General features: G+C 51.2%; 1 protein-coding gene across 2 annotated transcripts; it reads right to left on the bottom strand.

The window, feature by feature from the left end:
• Positions 1–351: 351 nt before the first annotated feature.
• CC2D1A (coiled-coil and C2 domain containing 1A) lies at positions 352–17,833 on the bottom strand (the record flags this gene model as incomplete). 2 transcript variants are annotated; one of them, XM_084250331.1, is made up of 29 exons in its annotated part: positions 352–460; positions 541–588; positions 670–746; positions 824–950; positions 1,040–1,103; positions 1,640–1,704; positions 1,793–1,930; positions 2,204–2,294; positions 2,381–2,480; positions 2,584–2,635; positions 2,743–2,801; positions 2,878–2,951; positions 4,073–4,189; positions 4,280–4,338; positions 4,429–4,551; positions 5,265–5,437; positions 5,523–5,634; positions 5,979–6,112; positions 6,799–6,871; positions 6,951–7,081; positions 7,170–7,238; positions 7,335–7,407; positions 7,725–7,849; positions 11,193–11,418; positions 11,520–11,654; positions 11,944–12,009; positions 12,089–12,198; positions 15,599–15,734; positions 17,783–17,833. In XM_084250331.1, the coding sequence occupies 29 exons, from the start codon at positions 17,831–17,833 to the stop codon at positions 440–442; spliced, it is 2,829 nt and encodes a 942-aa protein (XP_084106457.1). In that variant the 3' UTR covers positions 352–439. The 2 variants fall into 2 exon arrangements, with proteins under 2 accessions (XP_084106457.1, XP_084106458.1); XM_084250332.1 differs by having other exon boundaries at positions 1,640–1,701.
• Positions 17,834–18,347: the final 514 nt, after the last annotated feature.

Here is an 18,347-nt window from a genome sequence, read left to right as displayed (position 1 = left end):
CCTGGGACCCAGCTGGGCCAGAGTAGTCAGTCCTCTGGGGAGCCAAGCTGGGCTCTGGCTGGCCTCAAATGCTTCTTTGGGGTGTGGGTGGGCTTCAGGGTTAAGGCTGGGGAGGGACAGGAAGTAAAGTGCTTGCAGGGGCCCATGGGACTTAGACCTAGCTGCCCTCCCACCACCGGGGCAGGCCAGGGGCCAGATCCCCCTGGGCTGTGCAAACGGTCTAGATGGGGGGCACACGCTAGTTGGCGGGCACAGTCCTGACACCTCCTGCCAGGGAGGCTCTGGCTGGGCTGGGTGGTCCTGGTTGGGGACATATCCATCCAGAGCTGATGTCCACTGATTGTCTGCTTGTCTGGTCTCTGGCCCCATCAGCTCCTCCCATCGCTGGGGCCTTGGGCCTGCTCCCTGCTTTCTGAGGGCTGCCCGCCCCATTGGTCCCTCACCTTCGGAGCCGCTGCAGCTGTAGGAGGGGCCATGAGGTCAGGGGGCTCAGGGTCCCAGCCCTGCCTCTCCCCTCCCCATTGACACCCAAGTGCTCACCTCACTCTCAACTAGGTTCCGCCTGTACAGTGCCTCTTTCGCAGCCTCCTGGGGGACCAATGGGGAGTCAGTGGGTCATCTTGACAGCCCTGGCCCCCCAGTGCCCACCTGGTCCTCCATCCAGCTCACCCTGCTGCCATCATTGCCCAGGCGCCGGGCAGCCTCCGTGTAGAACTGCAGCTGGCGTTCCAGTTGAGCCATGTACTCTGGGGGTGGAGGAGGGGGGTCAAGATGGAGTCTGCTGCCCTGGCCCTCCCCCACATGCCAGTCCCTGAGTTCCTACCCCGCCGGATGCCAGGACCCCCCTGCTCCAGCTGTGCCCTCTGCCACTGACTGCGCTGCATGACGTCCTGGTACTGCTGGGCCACCTCCGGGGGCACTGGCCGCCGTGCCTGCCTGAGGGCCAGGATCTGGGTGTACAGAGTAGGCTATGAGGGCCCCACCTGGGTCTTAAGAACCCCAGTCCTGCCCCATCCAGCCCAACAGGGCAGACACCTACCTTCCGTTCCAGACGTTCTTGGTCAAAGGCCAGTACACTGAGGCTGTGCAGGGGTCGAGCTGACCTAGGGGGTGGGAGAAGGAAGAGGTGCTAGAAACTAGCTGGGTTTCCCCAGCTCTGACCCTATTAATTCAATAGACACGCTGAACACTGAGGAACAACCTAGTGGGGTCAGTGATCATACACCTAGGCGACTGTGATGACAGGTGGTCAGAAAGGGCTTCTTGGAAGAGGTGATAGTCAGACTGGTACCCAAAGGAGTCAGAATTGGACAGACGAGCAGCAGGAACACAAAGTGTTGGGGTAGGGGTGCTCAGGGCACTGGAACATAGAGAAGCCTAGAGACTAGTGTAGCCATGAACCAACAGGAGGAAGTGGGGAGAGAGAAAGTTGGGTATATGGACAATGATCACATGGCAGAAGGTCTTAAAGATTAAGCTGAGGAGCTTAAACTGGATCTTTCAAGAGAAGGACAGACAGAATAGGTCTTGAAGGAGAAGAAAGAAAGAGTCTAATTTATAACTGATGGGACACTGTCCAGGAGGGGGTGAAATGGGAAGAGGGAGTTTCTCTCCAGCATGGCCTAACCCAGTCACCTACCTGTTCCCTGGCTCCCTCGAAGGGACAGGCACAGGAGGGGCCTTCCCTTTGGTCCCAGCAACCTGCTTCAGAGAACAGAACCAGTCTTATGAGTCCTGGCCTCCTGGAACCAAGCCTCCCTCCCTGGGGCTGCTGATGGGCAAGGAGTCTCACTGTGGACACAGCTGCTGGTACAGGGTCAATGACCAACCACCTCTCAGTTGTTGTCTCCAACTGCTGGGCTGTCAGTGGCTCCCGAATACGGACCATCACCTCCAAGCGCCCCCCTGTGGGCCTGCGACCATCCAGGACCTGGGTGGGAGTGAGGGAGAGTACTGGCAGTAGGCAGGGATAGAAACACAGGTCTGGGATCAGGGAGAACCAGAGTAATTTCCAAAATATGAGCCCAGGGGAATGTAGAGACACCAACTGGATCTGGTGCTAGGAGCATCTGAGCTTGGGTCGGATGGCCTGAGATTCCCCAGGGCAGGTCTGGGTCAGCAGAAGGTACCCCTAGGAGGTTCGGTACACGTAACTTTCAAGTAACAGCCACACCAAGCATTCAGGTGATTGTTCAGCTCTCACCTCAAGGATCTCCCGGATTTCACATGCTGTTTCCAGGGCATCCAGCTTCAGCTGGGCTGTGCCAAGAACTCGGTCAGTCTTGAACAGCCCCCTGTATGTATGAGGGGGACAGGATGCTTGGTCCAGAGTAGCTCCCCATCCCCCAGAGCCCATGCAGCACCCACAGTCACAGCTCACCCCTTGTGGACCACTTCAAACTTAATGCCTTTGCTCTGGATGGCCCTTCGGAAGCCACGGTGGCTGCGGTTAATGCAGAGTTTGAACTGCTCCTTGAACTCTGCCAAAGAAGGAGGAGTGGAGAGAGGACATTGACTGGGATCAGATTCTGGTCTCATGTTCCTACTGCATGGAGTAGGGGGGTGCTTCCCACTGAGGTTTACCAGGGGAGTCTGTATTCTTGATCACACTGGTCTTATCTTTCTGAGCTTCTTCCTGCAAAGAAAAGGAGGCAGGAAAGCTCAGGAGCCTAGGGATTGGCCTTGAGCCCCTGCCCAGGCCTGATAGGGCTTGAACCCATTTTTCCTAGGCTTTCCACATACCACATTAGGGTAGGGGAAGTCGAACCGAACAAAGACATCCAGGTCACCAGGGGATAGCCCTGTGGGCAAACAAAGGTAAGAGCTGGGCAGAGAGGTGGCTCCCATGGCCCCAAGCCCTGCCTGTGATCCCCTCACCTTGGGGTGTGGGCAAGTTGATGCCCTTCATGATGAACAGGAGCATGTCGTTGCTGCTGAGGTCGGGGAAGATCCTTCCAGGAGGGCATGTGAGGAGACAAAGACCTCAGCCCCACTGCCTATGCATCTTCTTTTTTCTCTGTGGGGACAGGGAATAACCTCCCCCCTACCCCAGTCTTTGGGGGTTCTGGGCTCAAGTTTTCGAATCAGACAGATTTGAGGTCTCTGGATTTCCTTTCCTCTGAGTTTGCACATATTTATTTGCTACCACTTTATGCTAGCCAGTAGTCCTGCTACTAGGGTAACTTTCTTCCCTTTCACAGTATTTCTATGGCTTCCTACTATTTACCAACTGGTGCCCAGCTGCTGCGAGACCTTCTCTTCACTTGACAAGTGAAAAGCACCTACTATGTGTAGTCAGTGCCCCAGATGCCAGGGGACCTTCCCTTCTTTTAACAATATTTCTCAAGCCCCTACTCTATGCCAAAGGCTATCTCCACTGCTTGGGGACACAGAGAAATAAGGCACCTCTGTGGAGAATCTAAACAGAATTTTAGATTTTAGGGGACAGAAATGTGTGTTTGCAAGAGGCTGCTATAGTCAGGTGGTCAGGGAGGTCCTCTTGGGTGACTCAAGATGCCAAGGAGCTGCTTCATAGAGACTTGAGGAGAAGGGTCTGGGCAGAGGCAACAGCTGTGGGAAGGCCCTGCAGGAGAACATGCTTGGTTTCTCTGAGGGGCCCAAGGGAGGCCTGTGTGGCAGGAAGTGAGCAAACTGGGGATAGTGGGCAGACATAAAGTAACAGAGGCCAGGCCATACAGATGTGGGCATCCAGGACAAGAGTCCCTAGGTTCCCCTACGTGCATCAGGGAACCCCTGTGGCTGTAACTAGTCTCAACCATAAATAGGAAAAATGATCCCATTACCCTAGGGTGTGTAAAGTCATTAATCAAAGCAGGTCCTACAACCATCCCATGGGATGATTGTCCAGGCCTCTGGGACAAGGCTCATGTCTGCTCTCACTAGATCATCTCTATTTCCATGTGTCACTTTCAACACCCCCTCGCAATCCATCACTAGCTTCTTATGCCTATCTCAGACCTTTACACATGCTGTGCTGTCACCACCCATCCTCCTCCAGAAGCAAGTCTTCTGGCCCAAAGGGCATCCAGGCCAGGAGGCACTGGGGTCTTACTTGATGACACTGAAGGTCCTCTGCTCAAAGCGGGCATTGGGTGTGGGGAGGCCCCGGGCAAAGGCCTGCTTCAGGATCTCCATGCTCCGCTTACAGTCTTCTGCCAGCTTCTCAAATCTGCCAACGAGAGGGCCTTGCTCAGGTCCCCGATGCCAGGGCCAGCTGTTGGGTGCAAGTGTCTGGTGGGAGTCAGGTAGGGGCACTTACTTGGTGGTTTCGGCGATGTTACCCAGATGGGTAAACTGGCTAGAGTGGTTCAGGCACATCTGGGGAAGCAGAAGATGGTGTGTAGAAAGTTGAAGGGCCATGAAAGTGGGGGAGGTCTTCTCACACAGGCTGGGGATCCCCACCCTTACCTCATGCTGCTGCCTAATCAGTTTGGTGAGTTCACCATAGCGTCGGGCAGACTCCTGAGACAGACCAGGGCCTGGTCGTTGGACCAGGGCAAAATCATCCTTGTTGACTGGAGCTGGTGGCACCTGAGGAAGATAGAACTCATGGAGAGGGGCCTGCTGGTCAGTCAAGAGCAGGCCTATCCAGGGCTATGCAGGAACATTTCCTCTCTTTGGAGAGGTTTTCCCTGACCTCCACTGCATACCCTGCCCTTGCTTTTTCTTTTCAAAGAAGTTCAGAGAGAAGTGGATGGTCCTGCCCTAAGTGGCAGAATTTGTTAACTGTTTCCCCCTATTCTGATACCCAATCCCTCTTCCCTAAATGGAGTTCTGCCTGGGCACATAGTCACCCATCTGGAAACTACATCATCCAGCATCCCTTGAAGCTAGCTGTAGTCATGTGACTCGGTCTCAGCCAATGGGAAAATAGTAGAAATAAAGATCACTCCCTGTGACTTCCTTTAAAGGAAGTCTCTTGTCCTGACCTTTCACTCTCTCACCCCTTCCCATGAGCAGGATATAGACAGAACCATGATCTACTTGGTCTGTGGGCCTGAGGACAACCCTCAGGGTTGCAGCAAGGCAACATGATAGAAACCTGGGCCCTGGACCACGCTTTATACATAAGAAACATGATGTTTGTCTTGTTTTGACTATGGCTTTGTGTGTGTGTGTAGGGTTGCTATTTATTATAGCAGCTTAACCTGGACCCTAATATATTCCAAATTCACATGGCCACTAAATGGCTGCAGCCTGATAGGTGTGCAGCTGGCAAGTTCTAGCAGATCTCAGGGGTTCACCTTGGTGATGTCCACGGGCAGCCCATTGCGTGAGGCCTCCAGCATGGGCTCTAGTCCCTTAGCCTGGCGTAGGTGCATTTTGGCGCCCTCCACATCATTCTTCTGTTTGGCTCGTAGTGCGGCCTGCAGGAGCTGCTTTTTGCGGCTCTCCAGGAAGGCTAGTTGCTGCTGGGCTGTGGACACACAGGCATCTGCAGGTGCTGTCCAACCCATAGCCAGGCAGGCAACAGGCAGCTGGGGCGAGAAGGGAGCACCTACCTCTCGTGGATGTACCTTTGGGGGCTGCTTTGGCTGTGGGAGCAGATCCTGACTGGGGTGTCCTTGAGGGTGGGGCTTTGGACTGGGTCACAGGGGCTGAAGGGCTATTGGGCTGCTGAGAGATGGAGAGGAAGTCAGAGCTTTCCCAGCAACAGAGAGGAGTCCACTCCCCAAAGGGTCAGGGCCCAACACCCAACAATGCTGATCTTGTTAGTTTCTGTCTCCTCAGCACTGAAAATAGTTCTGTTCTCATTGAATTCCTGCACTCCTGGGAGGGAGGACTATTACTATTACTATGCCCACTTTCAGATGGGGAGACAGGCTCAGAGAGCAAAATGACTTGTCCATGGCCAAACTGCCAGGGCCAGCCTGTGAAGACAGCTTTTTCCCACTCAGGGCGAAGGTGGCTGGGGCTTGCTGGGCTGCCACTCCCGCCTCAGCCCAGGCCCTTCATACCTTTTTAGGGTCCTCGTCCTCTTCATCCTCGAGGCCTTCGTCCTGGTTGGCCAGCTTCATGGCAGTCTCTAGGACGCCCACAAGGTTGGGCTGGGTGGGCTCGGTGGCCTCTAGGCCCTGGATGGGGGGAAAGCCTGGGCGGCCAGTTGGGGCCCATTAGGAGGGAAAGGCCCACACCATGATGGTAAGGTTGTGGGTTCCTCCCCCTCCTAAGGAGTCCTGGGCCTTTGATTCTTCTTGGAATCTAAGGAAGGAGCTGCTGCTGGCCCCATGTAGGCACCAGGCTACTGCGACCCCCTGTGTGTACCCTGGTTCTTTCCGCTGGCCCTGGGCTTTGACCAGACTTCAATAAGCAGGTATAAATGCGTCCCCTGTGTGAAGTGGGGTGCTGGGTTCTGGGGGTAGTCCTGGACCTGGCCAGACTCCTGGGGGTACTGAGATGCACAGAGATAATTGTTCCATGGGGAACACAGCTCTAAGAACCTCCAGAGGCTTCCAATCTACTGGGGGACTGACGGAGGCTGAGCTGGTGCCTGCAAAGGTAAGAACTGATTACCAGAAAGAAGTGAGCGGAACAAAGAAAAAAAGAGAATAGACAGTGGTGGGTTAGCGAACAGGCTCTCTAAAGAAACCTCCCTGATTTTCAGTGTTACAACAATTTCTATGGTATAAACATTCCCAATTTCAAACTACTGACTGTTTAAAGAGTTCACAGAATCCCTGCATATGTAGTTATCAGTTCCTTGAGCCTATACAGTTAGAAGGAATAGCACCTGCAAAAGCTCAGTGGCTGGAGGGGTGGGGCTAGGGCAGGGCCTACCTGGGGGCACAGGTAGTTCAGCCACATCTACGGCTCGGCCAGCCTTGTGTGCTCGGATGGCATCTTGGTATTGCTGCAGGGGACACAGGTGTTAGGGCTGCCTGGACCAGGCCTCCAGGGGGTGCCCACCCACCCACTTGGCCCCCATGCACCTTGACAATGCGTTCATGCATACGAGACTTCCTTTGGTCTCCTTTGGTCTTGGCTTGGGCTGCAGCCGCATGGTATCGCTCCATCCGCTGTTCCAGAGCCTCCAGGAGAGTCTTTGGGGGTGTAGGAACCTCTGGGCGAGATCAGAAGGAGAGGACAGGGTTGGGAGTCTGGGGAAAGGAAGTCTGGCCTACCCACCCCAGGGGATCCCAGGAACCTACCTGGTGTGGAAGGTACCATGGTGGTTGCAGGCTGCGGTAGCAATGATGGTGGATCTGAAGGCAGCTGGTCTGGGGGCAGAGAGGTCCTGGGCCATGAAGGGCCTGCTTCCCCCTCCCCCAACCACCCTGGTCTGGCCTGAAGGGGTCCCTGAGCAGGGTTCTCACCAGGTGGAGGGGGCAGGCAAGACAGGTCCACAGATTCCCCCCTGTTCAGGGCCTCCAAGATGGCATCAAAGCTCTGGGAAAAGGCAGGAGGAAGTCAAAGGAGGCTGCAGCTGGATCCAGAAGCCTGTGAGGAGCCTCTAAGCCCTGCCATGAGGCAGAGGACTCCCGGCTCTATCTGCTCTTTGCCATCATCTTCTCAAGCCTCTTCTAACACGCCCATTTCAGAGAAGAGGTAAACTAAGGCTCAAGAGGTACAATAAACCATAGCTATTAAGTGGCCAAGAGTTGAGATTCAAATTGGGGTCTGTCAGACTCCTATTCTTTGCCACCATACAATGTTGGAAGCATCCTGTCCTATCCCTCCTGTCCTGTCCACCTGTCTGGATGTACCTTGGCCACACGGAAGTATCTGGCAGCGGTGGAGGTGTCTCCCTGCTGCTTGGCGTGGAGGGCGGCCAGCTTGTACTCGCGCTGGCGGCTCTGCAGCTGGGCCAGGGGGCCAGGGCTGCAGGGACCTGGAAGGGGGGACAGCATGCAAACCATTTCTATTTAATTCTCACAACAAAGGCTGTTCTTAGGCCCATTTATTTTATAAATATGAGTACTAATGAGGCTCAGAGAAGGGATGCTGCCTCCCCAGTATCACACAGCCTGAAGATGGCAGGGTGGGGTCTCAACTCCAGACCTGTTAGGCTCCAGAGTGGCTGCTATTTTTCCCCCAAGAGAATTTGGGAAAGCCTATGTATCCTAACAAACATTAAGTTGACATCTAAAATTTTTCATCATTAAGTTTAAAAGGTGGCCAAGACTGTCACCCTGTGTCTTACAAATGTTGACATTCAAAAAGGAAATCTAATGCATTTCAAATCTAATGAATTTAACTACTGTGGAGATTTGAAATTCACTAATATTCAATTTATATATATATTTTTTAAGTTTTTAATTGTGGCAAGATATACATAAGATTCACCATCTTAACCATGTTTATGTGTGTAGTTCCATGGCATTTATTGTTGTGTGACCATCACTACCACCCATCTCCAAACTTTACCTTCCTCAACAGAAATTGTCCCCATTCAACAATCACTCCCCTTACCCTAGCGCCTGACACCCACCAACTACTTTCTGTTGCTATGGATTTGTCTCCTGTAGGAACCTCATGTAAATGGAATTATAGTTTTTCCCTTTTTCGTTTAGCCATCCCACAGACGTGGGGGTATACAAATCTCTCTTCATGTGCCTGCATTCAATTCTTTTGAGTATATACTAAGATTTATTTTAAAAATATATTCCAGGGGCCTCCCCGGTGGCGCAGCGGTTGAGCGCTGGGTTGCGAAACTGCCCGCGGCCTCTGCAGCGCCGGTTCAATCCCCAGCTGCTCCCCGGCCACCGGAGGAGGGTCCCACATGGCGCGCAGACCTCCCCTGCCGCCCGCTGCTCCCCTCAGCAGTGTACTTCGGTCCTTCTGCCTGCTCTGCTCCCCGCTCTGGCTCTGGTGAATTCTCTCACCCTCCCGCGCCTCTGACTGTACCCAGTGCATGTATAAACAAAACAAACAAACAAACAAATACATAAATAAATAAAACATGCCTCTATATATAAAAAAAAAAAAACGCCTTAAAAAATATATATATATTCCAGGAATTTCACATCTTTTACTTACATCCATGTCCCCCATAAAATTGTATCCTAGTGTGATAGTGTGGATATCTGACAGCTTCTCTTGGAGGTACACCCCACTGGAGGTTTGTGCAACCAAGATACAACGGTACAGTGTTGGCAAAGCTGGGCAGTGGAGGTTTTGCTTTTTAAATGGTATATATATATATATTTTTTTTAATTTTCTGGAGGCATGTCTTATTTATTTATTTATTTATTTATTATTTGTTTGTTTGTTTGGTTTATACATGCACTGGGTACAGTCAGAAGTGCGGGAGGGTGAGAGAATTCACCAGAACCAAAGCGGGGAGCAGAGCAGGCAGAAGGACCGAAGTACACTGCTGAGGGGAGCAGCGGGCGGCAGGAGAGGTCTGCTCGCCATGTGGGACCCTCCTCCGGTGGCCGGGGAGCAGCCGGGGATCGAACCGGCTGCAGAGGCTGCAGGCAGCTTCGCAACCCAGCGCTCAACCGCTGCGCCACCGGGGAGGCCCTTTTTAAATGGTATATTAATTACTGTTTCAAATAATATGCTCTGTTTTCACGGAAAGTATCTCTAAATTGGGAGCAATGGGTGCAATTGTTGGTATGAATACAAGTCCAACAGATAACACCACTCAATATCCATAAAGCCTAGAAACACCTGAAAAACTGCACACTATGCCTCTGCAGACTCACAAGAGGTTACTCTGTCCTGAGTTAAGATGTCCTTGCCTGAAAAAGTGTCTGAGCTGAAGTGAAACGCCACCACTTGATCGGTTTTAGTCCCTGTCACTGCAAGTCGCTCAGTATTTAAAAAAAAAAAAAAGTTCTTGGGCCTCCCGGGTGGCACAGAGGGTTGAGCGCCGCGTTGTGAAACTGTCTGCAGCCTCTGCGGTGCGGGTTCGATCCCAGCTGGTGGGCAAGAATCTCATGTGGTGCAGCAGACCTCTCCTGTCGCACCCACTGCTCCCCTCAACAGTGTATTTCTGTTGTCTGCCTGTTCTGCTCCCCACTCTGCCTTTGGTGAATCTGTCACCCTCCCACACCTCTGGCCTATACCCCAGCTCTTGTATAAAAATAAATAAATCTTAAAAAAAAAAAAAAAGTTCTTCCAGGTTGTTACTGTTACAATGACGTTTAGATGTAGTTCAGCGGAGCTACAATACATCCAGCTTTTTGGTAAGTGATTTTTATATACCACGAGTCAAATTTTTATTTGCAAGGCACCTCTTGCCAATGTAGTCAGGACTGGGTTCACCCTCCAACCTCTTGCTCTCACATTCATTCTTCTACTTTCTGCTTCACACCAACATGTGGATGGGAAGAGATAGCTTCCTGTATTGCATTGTCACATGATTTCTTAAGCCCCTGCCCAGATATATGCCAAAATCCCATATGAATAATTTTTAGAGATTTTGGCTGAGAATTTCCAATCATCTCTAAGTCATTAGACACCAGCCTGGCTGCAGGAGGATCTAGTGAGCCAGTGGTCACCTTCTTAACTCTCACCAGTGTTTTAAGTTGTTTCTTTGGTTCCCACTAGGGGAGTACCATGATCATATGGAGGGAGGTGGGCATTCCTTTCCTAAAAAAGGAGGTAGGATTAGGAGAGCGGAAGGTTGGGAAGGAAAATCTCTTGGGAAGTTTGTTCCCCAGCAGGTAAGTTTTAGGAGAAAAGATAGACAAGTTGAAGGACTAGGAATTACTCGCTCTGGTAGGAATATTAGTCCCACAAAGGCATGACGTTCTGACTCATGCAGCAACGTCACACTCCATCAAAGAAGCCAAAGGGCTATAGGAGTCTATCATGTGAAGTGTCCAGGAGGCAAATTCATAGAGACAGAAAGTAGAACAGTGCAGGGAAAGAGTAATGGGGAGTTAGTGTTTAATGGGAACAAAGTTTCTGCTTGGGACAATGAAAAAGTTTTAGAATTGGAGGAGATGGTTACACAACATTGTGAATGTGCTAAATGCTGCATGATGAAAATGGTTAAAATGGCAAAAATTATGTTATTTATAGTTTATCATTACACACACAAAAGCTCTCTGTGTGCCCGTGTATCCCCTAGAAGGTATCAATGAACTCTTGGGGGGCCTTAGGGCCTGGGAAACAAATAGGGTGTTGAAATACTTGAGGATCAGAGTAGGGCTGACAACCCTACAGAGGGGCCCACTGCTGAATTCCCCCACCTATGTCAGCCCAGCACTGCCTAAACTTACCTGGGGGTTTGGTGGAGCCTAGGGATGAGGCAGGAGCTATGGGAAGAGGGCCTTCCACAGTCACCCTGGACTCAGGAGTCGGTGGGTTTGCAGGGGTCAGCTGGGTGGGCATGAGGGTGTGGCTGGGTGTCACTGCTGGGCCCTTCCCTACAGCCACAGGTGGTGGAATATCTCCTTCATCGATGGTGTTGCCCTTCCGGACAGAGACCAGTAGGTTTTCCAGTGTCTGGGAGAAGGTGTGAACATGAGTTTGGGAGATGGTGGGGTAGGTGGAGGTGGGAAGGGGGCAGTGGTGGGATCCTGAGACTTTCCCATCTGCCCACTCACCTTCAACCCCCTGTCATAGCGCCGAATCTTGGCTCCGTCCCCAGCTTGCCTAGCACTCTCGATGGCTGTCTGGTAGAGGACCAGTCTCTCCTGCAAGGTAGCCTCTACCCCTGGGCTTGTGGCTGCAGCCTTGGCCTTCAGGAGGGAGGAGTCAGGCAGAAGCGCTAGTTGTGATCCCACTTGGGTTCCTTCAAGGGCCTACTGCACCCTGGTCATGGGGCCCCTGGGCTAGGCACCCCCACTCCGGGGGGGGAGGGGCACACAGAAAATATCATCTTGGTTTCCTGGTACAGAAAACTCCGGTTTAGATGCATCCCATCATCCCCATGAGGTAGCATGGTGCTGCACCTCCCCCTGCAGTGAAGGGAAGGGAGGGTCTTAAACCCTGGGACTGTAGAGAGCAGGGTTTGAGTCAGAGCTATACCTGGGCCACAGGAGGCTGGGACTCCAAAGTCTTCTGCTCCTCCCCAAGGACCTCATTTAGCTCTGCCTGCAGGGACACATGGCTAGGGTGAGGGGATAGAGCAACAACAGCAAGGGAGGCCCTGTACCCCACCCTGGGCACTCACCAGCAGGTCGTCATCTGCCTCCACATCTTCCTCATCCGTTCCCTCCTCCTCGTCTGGGTCTCTCATGCACAGGCTGGCCATCTTCTCAATGGCCTCCATGGGCAGGGGACCTAGTGGCAAGGGGAGGCCCCAGCTGTACCAGGATCCTTCAAGAGTTCCCATCCCAGGCTCCCATGGCTTCACAGAATGGGGCAGGGTAGGGGGTGGGGGCAGCACATCCCCCTCCCTTCCCTTCCAAGACATCCTATTGCCCTGGAGTCACCGGACATAAATAATCCTGCTCCCTGCTAGTCCTGCTGACCTCCTCTCTCCTTTGTCAAGCCTGAGTTTGAACCCCAGCTTTGCAACTTTCTGACTGTGGGACCTTGGGCAAGTCACTTCAGCTTTCTAGATCTCAGCCTTCCATCTGTTAAATGGGGACAACAGCTCCTTCCTCACCTCACAGATAGGTGGATTAAAGGTAAACAAAGCTCTTAGAACAGCATATTGTCAGCATTTTTTTAAAAAGATTTATTTATTTATACAAGAACCAGGATACAGCCCAGATGTGTGGGAGGCAAGAGGATTCACCAGAGACAGAGCAGGGAACAGCACAGACTGACTGAAACACACTGCTGAGGGGAGCAGGGGGCGAGACAGGAGAGGTCTGCCGAACCATGTGGGTTGCTCCGCCGCCAGCGGGGATGGAACCAGCACTGGAGAGGCTGCTGACAGCTTCACAGCGCGGCACTCAACTGCCTGTGCCACCAGGGAGGCCCTATTGTGAGCATTTTGCTATTCACCTTATTCTTGTTATTCATGGTGGTTAAATTCTATAAAGTTGACATGAACACTGACTCATTACCCTAGAGAAAATACAGATTAGGGTCCTGTGAGACTCCAGGTCTCTTTTTGTCAACAAATCAATATGTAACCTTGTTTTATAAGGTCATCTTATTTAATCTGTAGTGTTGATTCGTTAACATTGAACTCAAGGCCAAAAGAACTATAACTGATGCCTGCATGAAGCTTACCTAATACAGCCAACCTCTGAACAACACAGATTTAAAATGCTGGAGTGTGTATGGGGAGGGTACTTATACACAAATCTTTTTCAACACCTCCTCTTCCTCTTCCGCCTCAGCCTACCCAATGGGAAGTAGGACTTGGACTTGATGACAGTCCAAGTCCTTAATATTTTCTTTTCTTTAGCTTACTTTATAGTATGAATTCAGTATATGACAGATAACATAAAAAGTACATGTTCAGGGCCTCCCTGGTGGCTCAAGTGGTTAAGACGCAACCTGTGAAGCTAACTGCAGACTTTGCAGCAAGAGTTTGATCCCCGGCCAGGTAGCAACCCATATGGCGCAGCAGACCTCTCCTGACTCACCCGCTGCTTCAGCAGTGTATTTCAATCAATCTGCCTATTCTGTTCCCCTCTGTCTCTGGTGAATCCTCTCACCCCCCGCACCTCTGGCCTGTACCTCCATTCTTGTATACACAAATAAATAAATCTTAAAAAAAAAATACATGTTCATCCACTGTCTCTGTTCTTGGCAAAGCTTTCAGGCAAATGCAAGCAATTAGAAGTTAAGTCAAAAATTATACTTGGGGCCTCCCCAGTGGCGCAGTGGTTGAGCACTGGGTTGCGATGCTGCCCGCAGCCTCTGCAGCGCAGGTTCAATCCCCGGCTGCTCCCCGGCCACCGGAGGAGGGTCCCACATGGCGCGCAGACCTCTCCTGTCACCCGCTGCTCCCCTCAGCAGTGTACTTCGGTCCTTCTGCCTGCTCTGCTCCCCGCTCTGGCTCTGGTGAATTCTCTCACCCTCCCGCGCTTCTGACTGTACCCAGTGCTTGTATAAATAAATAAACAAATAAATAAAATAAATCTTTTTAAAAATATATATATATATACTTGGATTTTCAACTGCTAGGGGTCAGTATCCTTAACCCCCCACACTGCTCAAGGGCCAACTGTACATATTTTCTCCATAAGGCACATCACAGCCTTCCTGTAATCAAGGATGTGAAACAGTACTTCAGCACCATGCTTTGGAGGCCATTTTGAATGGCAAATTCACCAAAAAGTATAAAAATTAGAAAAATTCAGCACTAAGTGGAACATGGGAAAGGGCATTTGTTTACAGTATGCTCTAAGCAAAAAAAATGGCAAGTGTCACCTTGCTCTCCATTAGCTGGGAATGTGCAAAACAGAGGACTCAACTTTTTTTTTTTTATAGAAGCATGTTTTTATTTATTTATTTATTTGTTTGTTTATACATGCACTGGGTACAGTCAGAAGCGCGGGAGGGTGAGAGAATTCACCAGAGCCAGAGCGGGGAGCAGAGCAGGCAGAAGGACCGAAGTACACTGCTGAGGGGAGCAGTGGGCGGCAGGAGAGGTCTGCGCGCCATGTGGGACCCTCCTCCAGTGGCCATGGAGCAGCCGGGGATCGAACCGGCGCCGCAGAGGCCGCGGGCAGCTTCGCAACCCAGCGCTCAACCGCTGCGCCACCGGGGAGGCCCAGGACTCAACTTTTTGCAGCATTGCGCGTCTCTGATAATGATTGTGAAAGTGCCACAAATATTGATTTTGGGATTACAAATACATTTTAGCCAGTAGGTGAATTCACAAACATAAAATTTGAGAGTAATGAGGATTGACAAGCCTCCCTGGTGGCACAAGGGGTTAAGATGCAACCTATGAAGCTGTCTGCAGCCACTGCAGCACGAGTTCGATCCCTGGCAGGTGAGCTACCCACATGGTGTGGCAGACCTCTCCTGTCTTGCCTGTTGCTCCCCTCAGCAGTACTTCAATCAAGTTGCCTGTTCTGTTCCCCACTCTCTCTCTGGTGAATCCTCCCACACACACACACCCCCACGCCTCTGGCCTGTACCCCAGTTCTTGTATGCATAAATAAATCTTTTTTTTGAAAAAAAAAAAAATGAGGATTGACTATATCAACTAAAAAGCACTAAGTCTCTGTTTACCCTCTGAGCTTCAGTCCCACTCAATGACTACAGTCCCTGCCTAGCCCCGGGGCCTTTGAATATGCTGTGTCCCCTCCCAGAAGTGCTCCCAACTCTTCACCTGGCTCTCCCCTACATGAGTGCCTTATCTAAGAATTCTTCCTGGCTCACAGGTCTTGCCTGATGCCCCATGGGACAGGGAAGGGACATTCCCCTTCCCAGTCCTGATCATGGAACAGCAGGTTGGAGGACATGCCAGGCTGGGTGTAAAGTGCTTTATAAATACTAGAAGATTAACTCCTGTGATGTAAATGCTGTCTTACTTCCATATTATAATCTAAGGCCCATATAGGTCATCAAGAACTCAGCAAATCACATAAGCAGTGAGTTGCAGAGATGGGATTTTAACTTCACTCTGGGTCCAGAATTGATGGCTTAACCTCTTACCCAAACTGTAGGTTCCAGATAGATATGTACTTTCTCTTTTTCACAACTAGCTCTGAATCCCTCCCACAATGGGAGTTCAGAAGATGTTTGGGGTGTGCATGGAGAGTCTCACCTTTGCCTTTCAGCTTCTCCAGGGTTTGAGGCTGGCCTCCCACCAAAGCCAAGAACTCAGCCTCCAGTTCCTCTTCATTAACGCCATCCTCAGGGATCATTAGACCATCTGGGGAGAGGTCAACCAGCAGACCCAGCTGTGGGAACAGTAAAGGTTGAGCCAGACTTTGGTATACTCCCTGGTTGACAGAGGCAGCCATGATGGACCCAGAGTTCCCTCAGGAAGAAGACAACCCAGGGTTCCTGGGGAAAGCAATTCTCTGGGGAGTGCCAAGAGGTTGAAACAGGCCCAGAAGGCAACAGGTGTCCTAAGACAGGCCAGGACTTCTGGCACAGATCAACAAAGGGCAAAGGGCAGATGGAGTGACCAAGTTCCCACCCCGAGCCTATCCCCATGGTACACTGCTAGCTGAGTCAGTGGGCTAGCCTAAGGCATTGAACCCTACCCCAAAGCAAAGCCATTCTGCACACCACGGTTTTACCTTCCAGCTTCCCCAGCAGACAGGGCCATTCAGGAAGGTTAGAGGCATCAACAGCAAATAGAAGCACAAAAGTTGAAAATGGGGTCTTCATTGTGTAACAGACCTATTCCTATCCTAACCTGATTAATATATGTTAAATTGAACTATACAAAATTGCCCTTTCTGTAGGTTAAAAATGGCTAAATTTTTTAAAAAAAATTATTATTTTTTAAACAATATTTGCTTTCTTCCACCCTCTCAGATTGAATCCCCATAGAATTTCCTTCCCCAAGGCACCCATGCACCATCACCAGTCCCCTGTGCTCCTCCCTCCCTCCCTCTCATCCCTCTCCCTCCTCCTCCCCTGCAGTATGTCTCTGATTTATAAGTGTGTGTTTTTGCTTTGTTGTGTTTTGTACTGTTATTATTTATTTTACACTGATGTCTTATTTGGTTCCCCTATATTCCTGTTATAAGTGAAACCATCTGATATTTTTCTTTTTCCTTCTGGCTTATTTCACTGAGCTTAATTCCTTCTAGTTCCATCCACATTGCTGTGAATGGCATGAGTTTATCTTTTTTGATTGCTGAATAATATTCCATTGTGTATATATATCACATCTTTTTGATCCAGTCTTTTTTTTGGGCATTTGGGTTGTTTCCAGGCTTTATCTATTGTAAATAGTGCTGTAATAAACATAGGTGTACAGGTGTTCTTTTGAATCAATGTTTTTGTGTCCTTTGGGTAGATCCCTAGTAGTGGAATTGCTCCATTTTTAATAGATTGAGGAACCTCCACACAGCTTTCCATAGTGGTTGGACCAGTGTGCACTCCCACCAGTAATGGAGAGTTCCTTTTCACCACATTCTCGAAAAATGGCTAATTTTTTAAAAAGTGCAAATATCAGCAATGACATATAGCTCCATCTAACAGCAATAATGATAACAATGTAATAGTAGTGATGAGCACATATTTGAGTGCTATGTTCTAATATTTTCCATAAAATACCTCAAATGAGTTTCATAAGTGACCTGTGTCATAGGGGCTCTTAGGGCCTCCATTTCTACCGATGTGGAAACTGAGGTTTACAGCAGTAAAGCCAAATATATAAAGTACAGAGGCCGGGTGTGAACTTCAGGTTCAAATAGACTCTAAAACGTGGACACCAAATTATGGCCAGGGCTCTTTCTATCAAATCTGAGAAAAATCACTCTCCTGGTACCTGGGGCAGGGGAGATGGGGTACAGGGAAGGGGCCTTGCCACAGGCCTGTGGGCTCATAGCAGCAGCCCCGAATTTGCACTTCTCTGGTCAAGCTAATTAATCCCTATGACCTTGGGCAGATGTCTTCACCTCTCTGGGCCTCAGTGTCCTCATCTATATAATGGGGATAAAAGAAGTCTGACATGGTCCTATTGATGTGAGAGTTCCACAGGCCTCAGCCAAGGGAGTAGTAGCGTCCTTAACCCAGGTCCCAGGCCTTCCCTTCCCAACAGGAGCTGCTGTGGCAACAGGTGGCCCCCAGTCCGGGGCGTGGTGCCTGGAACTGGTGGGCAGGAGCCAGTAGGCCGCACTTTGGGGGTCAAACCTCCCTCAGGGGGGCTGGAACTAGGGATCACCTAGGGTTGGGGATTCAGGTTCCCTGGGGGTGGGGCCCTCCTCTCTAGAACGTGCAACAAGAGTGGGGAGGGTTCCTTTCTCGGGGCCGTAGGGCACAGACTCACCTGGCGGGCAGCGGCGGCGCCTCGACCCGGGGTTCCCTTCCTCTTGTTCATTTTCCAGGCTGGATGTCCGGATCACTGGCCTCTCGCCCGGCCTTGCCCTGCCTCCTACCCCCACCCACCCCACGCCCCCGTGGCCTATCGCCGCGCACGCGCGCTTTCTGAGCCAGGCTCCTCTCGTTTGAGTCCCACTAATACCCACCCAGCGCACCGGGCCTCACCAGGTAGCCGCCCCACTTCCGCCTTGGCCCTCCTGCGCCGCTGCCAGGAGCGCGGTCACTCGACTTGCCGAACCTGCCACACTGAAACTACAACTCCCGGCAAGCAGCGCGCGAGCACGCATGCGCGCTGAGGGGTAAGTGGGCCGTGCCGCGGGCTACCAGCGAAAGAGGCGGAGTTTGTGCGTGTTTGAGAGGCGGTGCTGGCGTCACGCTTAGTGCGCGGAGAAAGAGGCGGAGCGTGTGCAGGTGTGATGGGCGCGGCCTGCTGTCTGCTTCTCGTCGTCCCGCGACTGCCTGGCGGACTCGATCTAGGAAGGCCTCATTTTTAGGTGGCCGTAGTGTTAATG

The sequence above is a fragment of the Talpa europaea genome (genome assembly GCF_964194135.1).
Source record: "Talpa europaea genome assembly, chromosome: 12".
NCBI lineage: Eukaryota > Metazoa > Chordata > Mammalia > Eulipotyphla > Talpidae > Talpa > Talpa europaea.
This window is presented reverse-complemented; position numbering and strand designations above follow the sequence as displayed.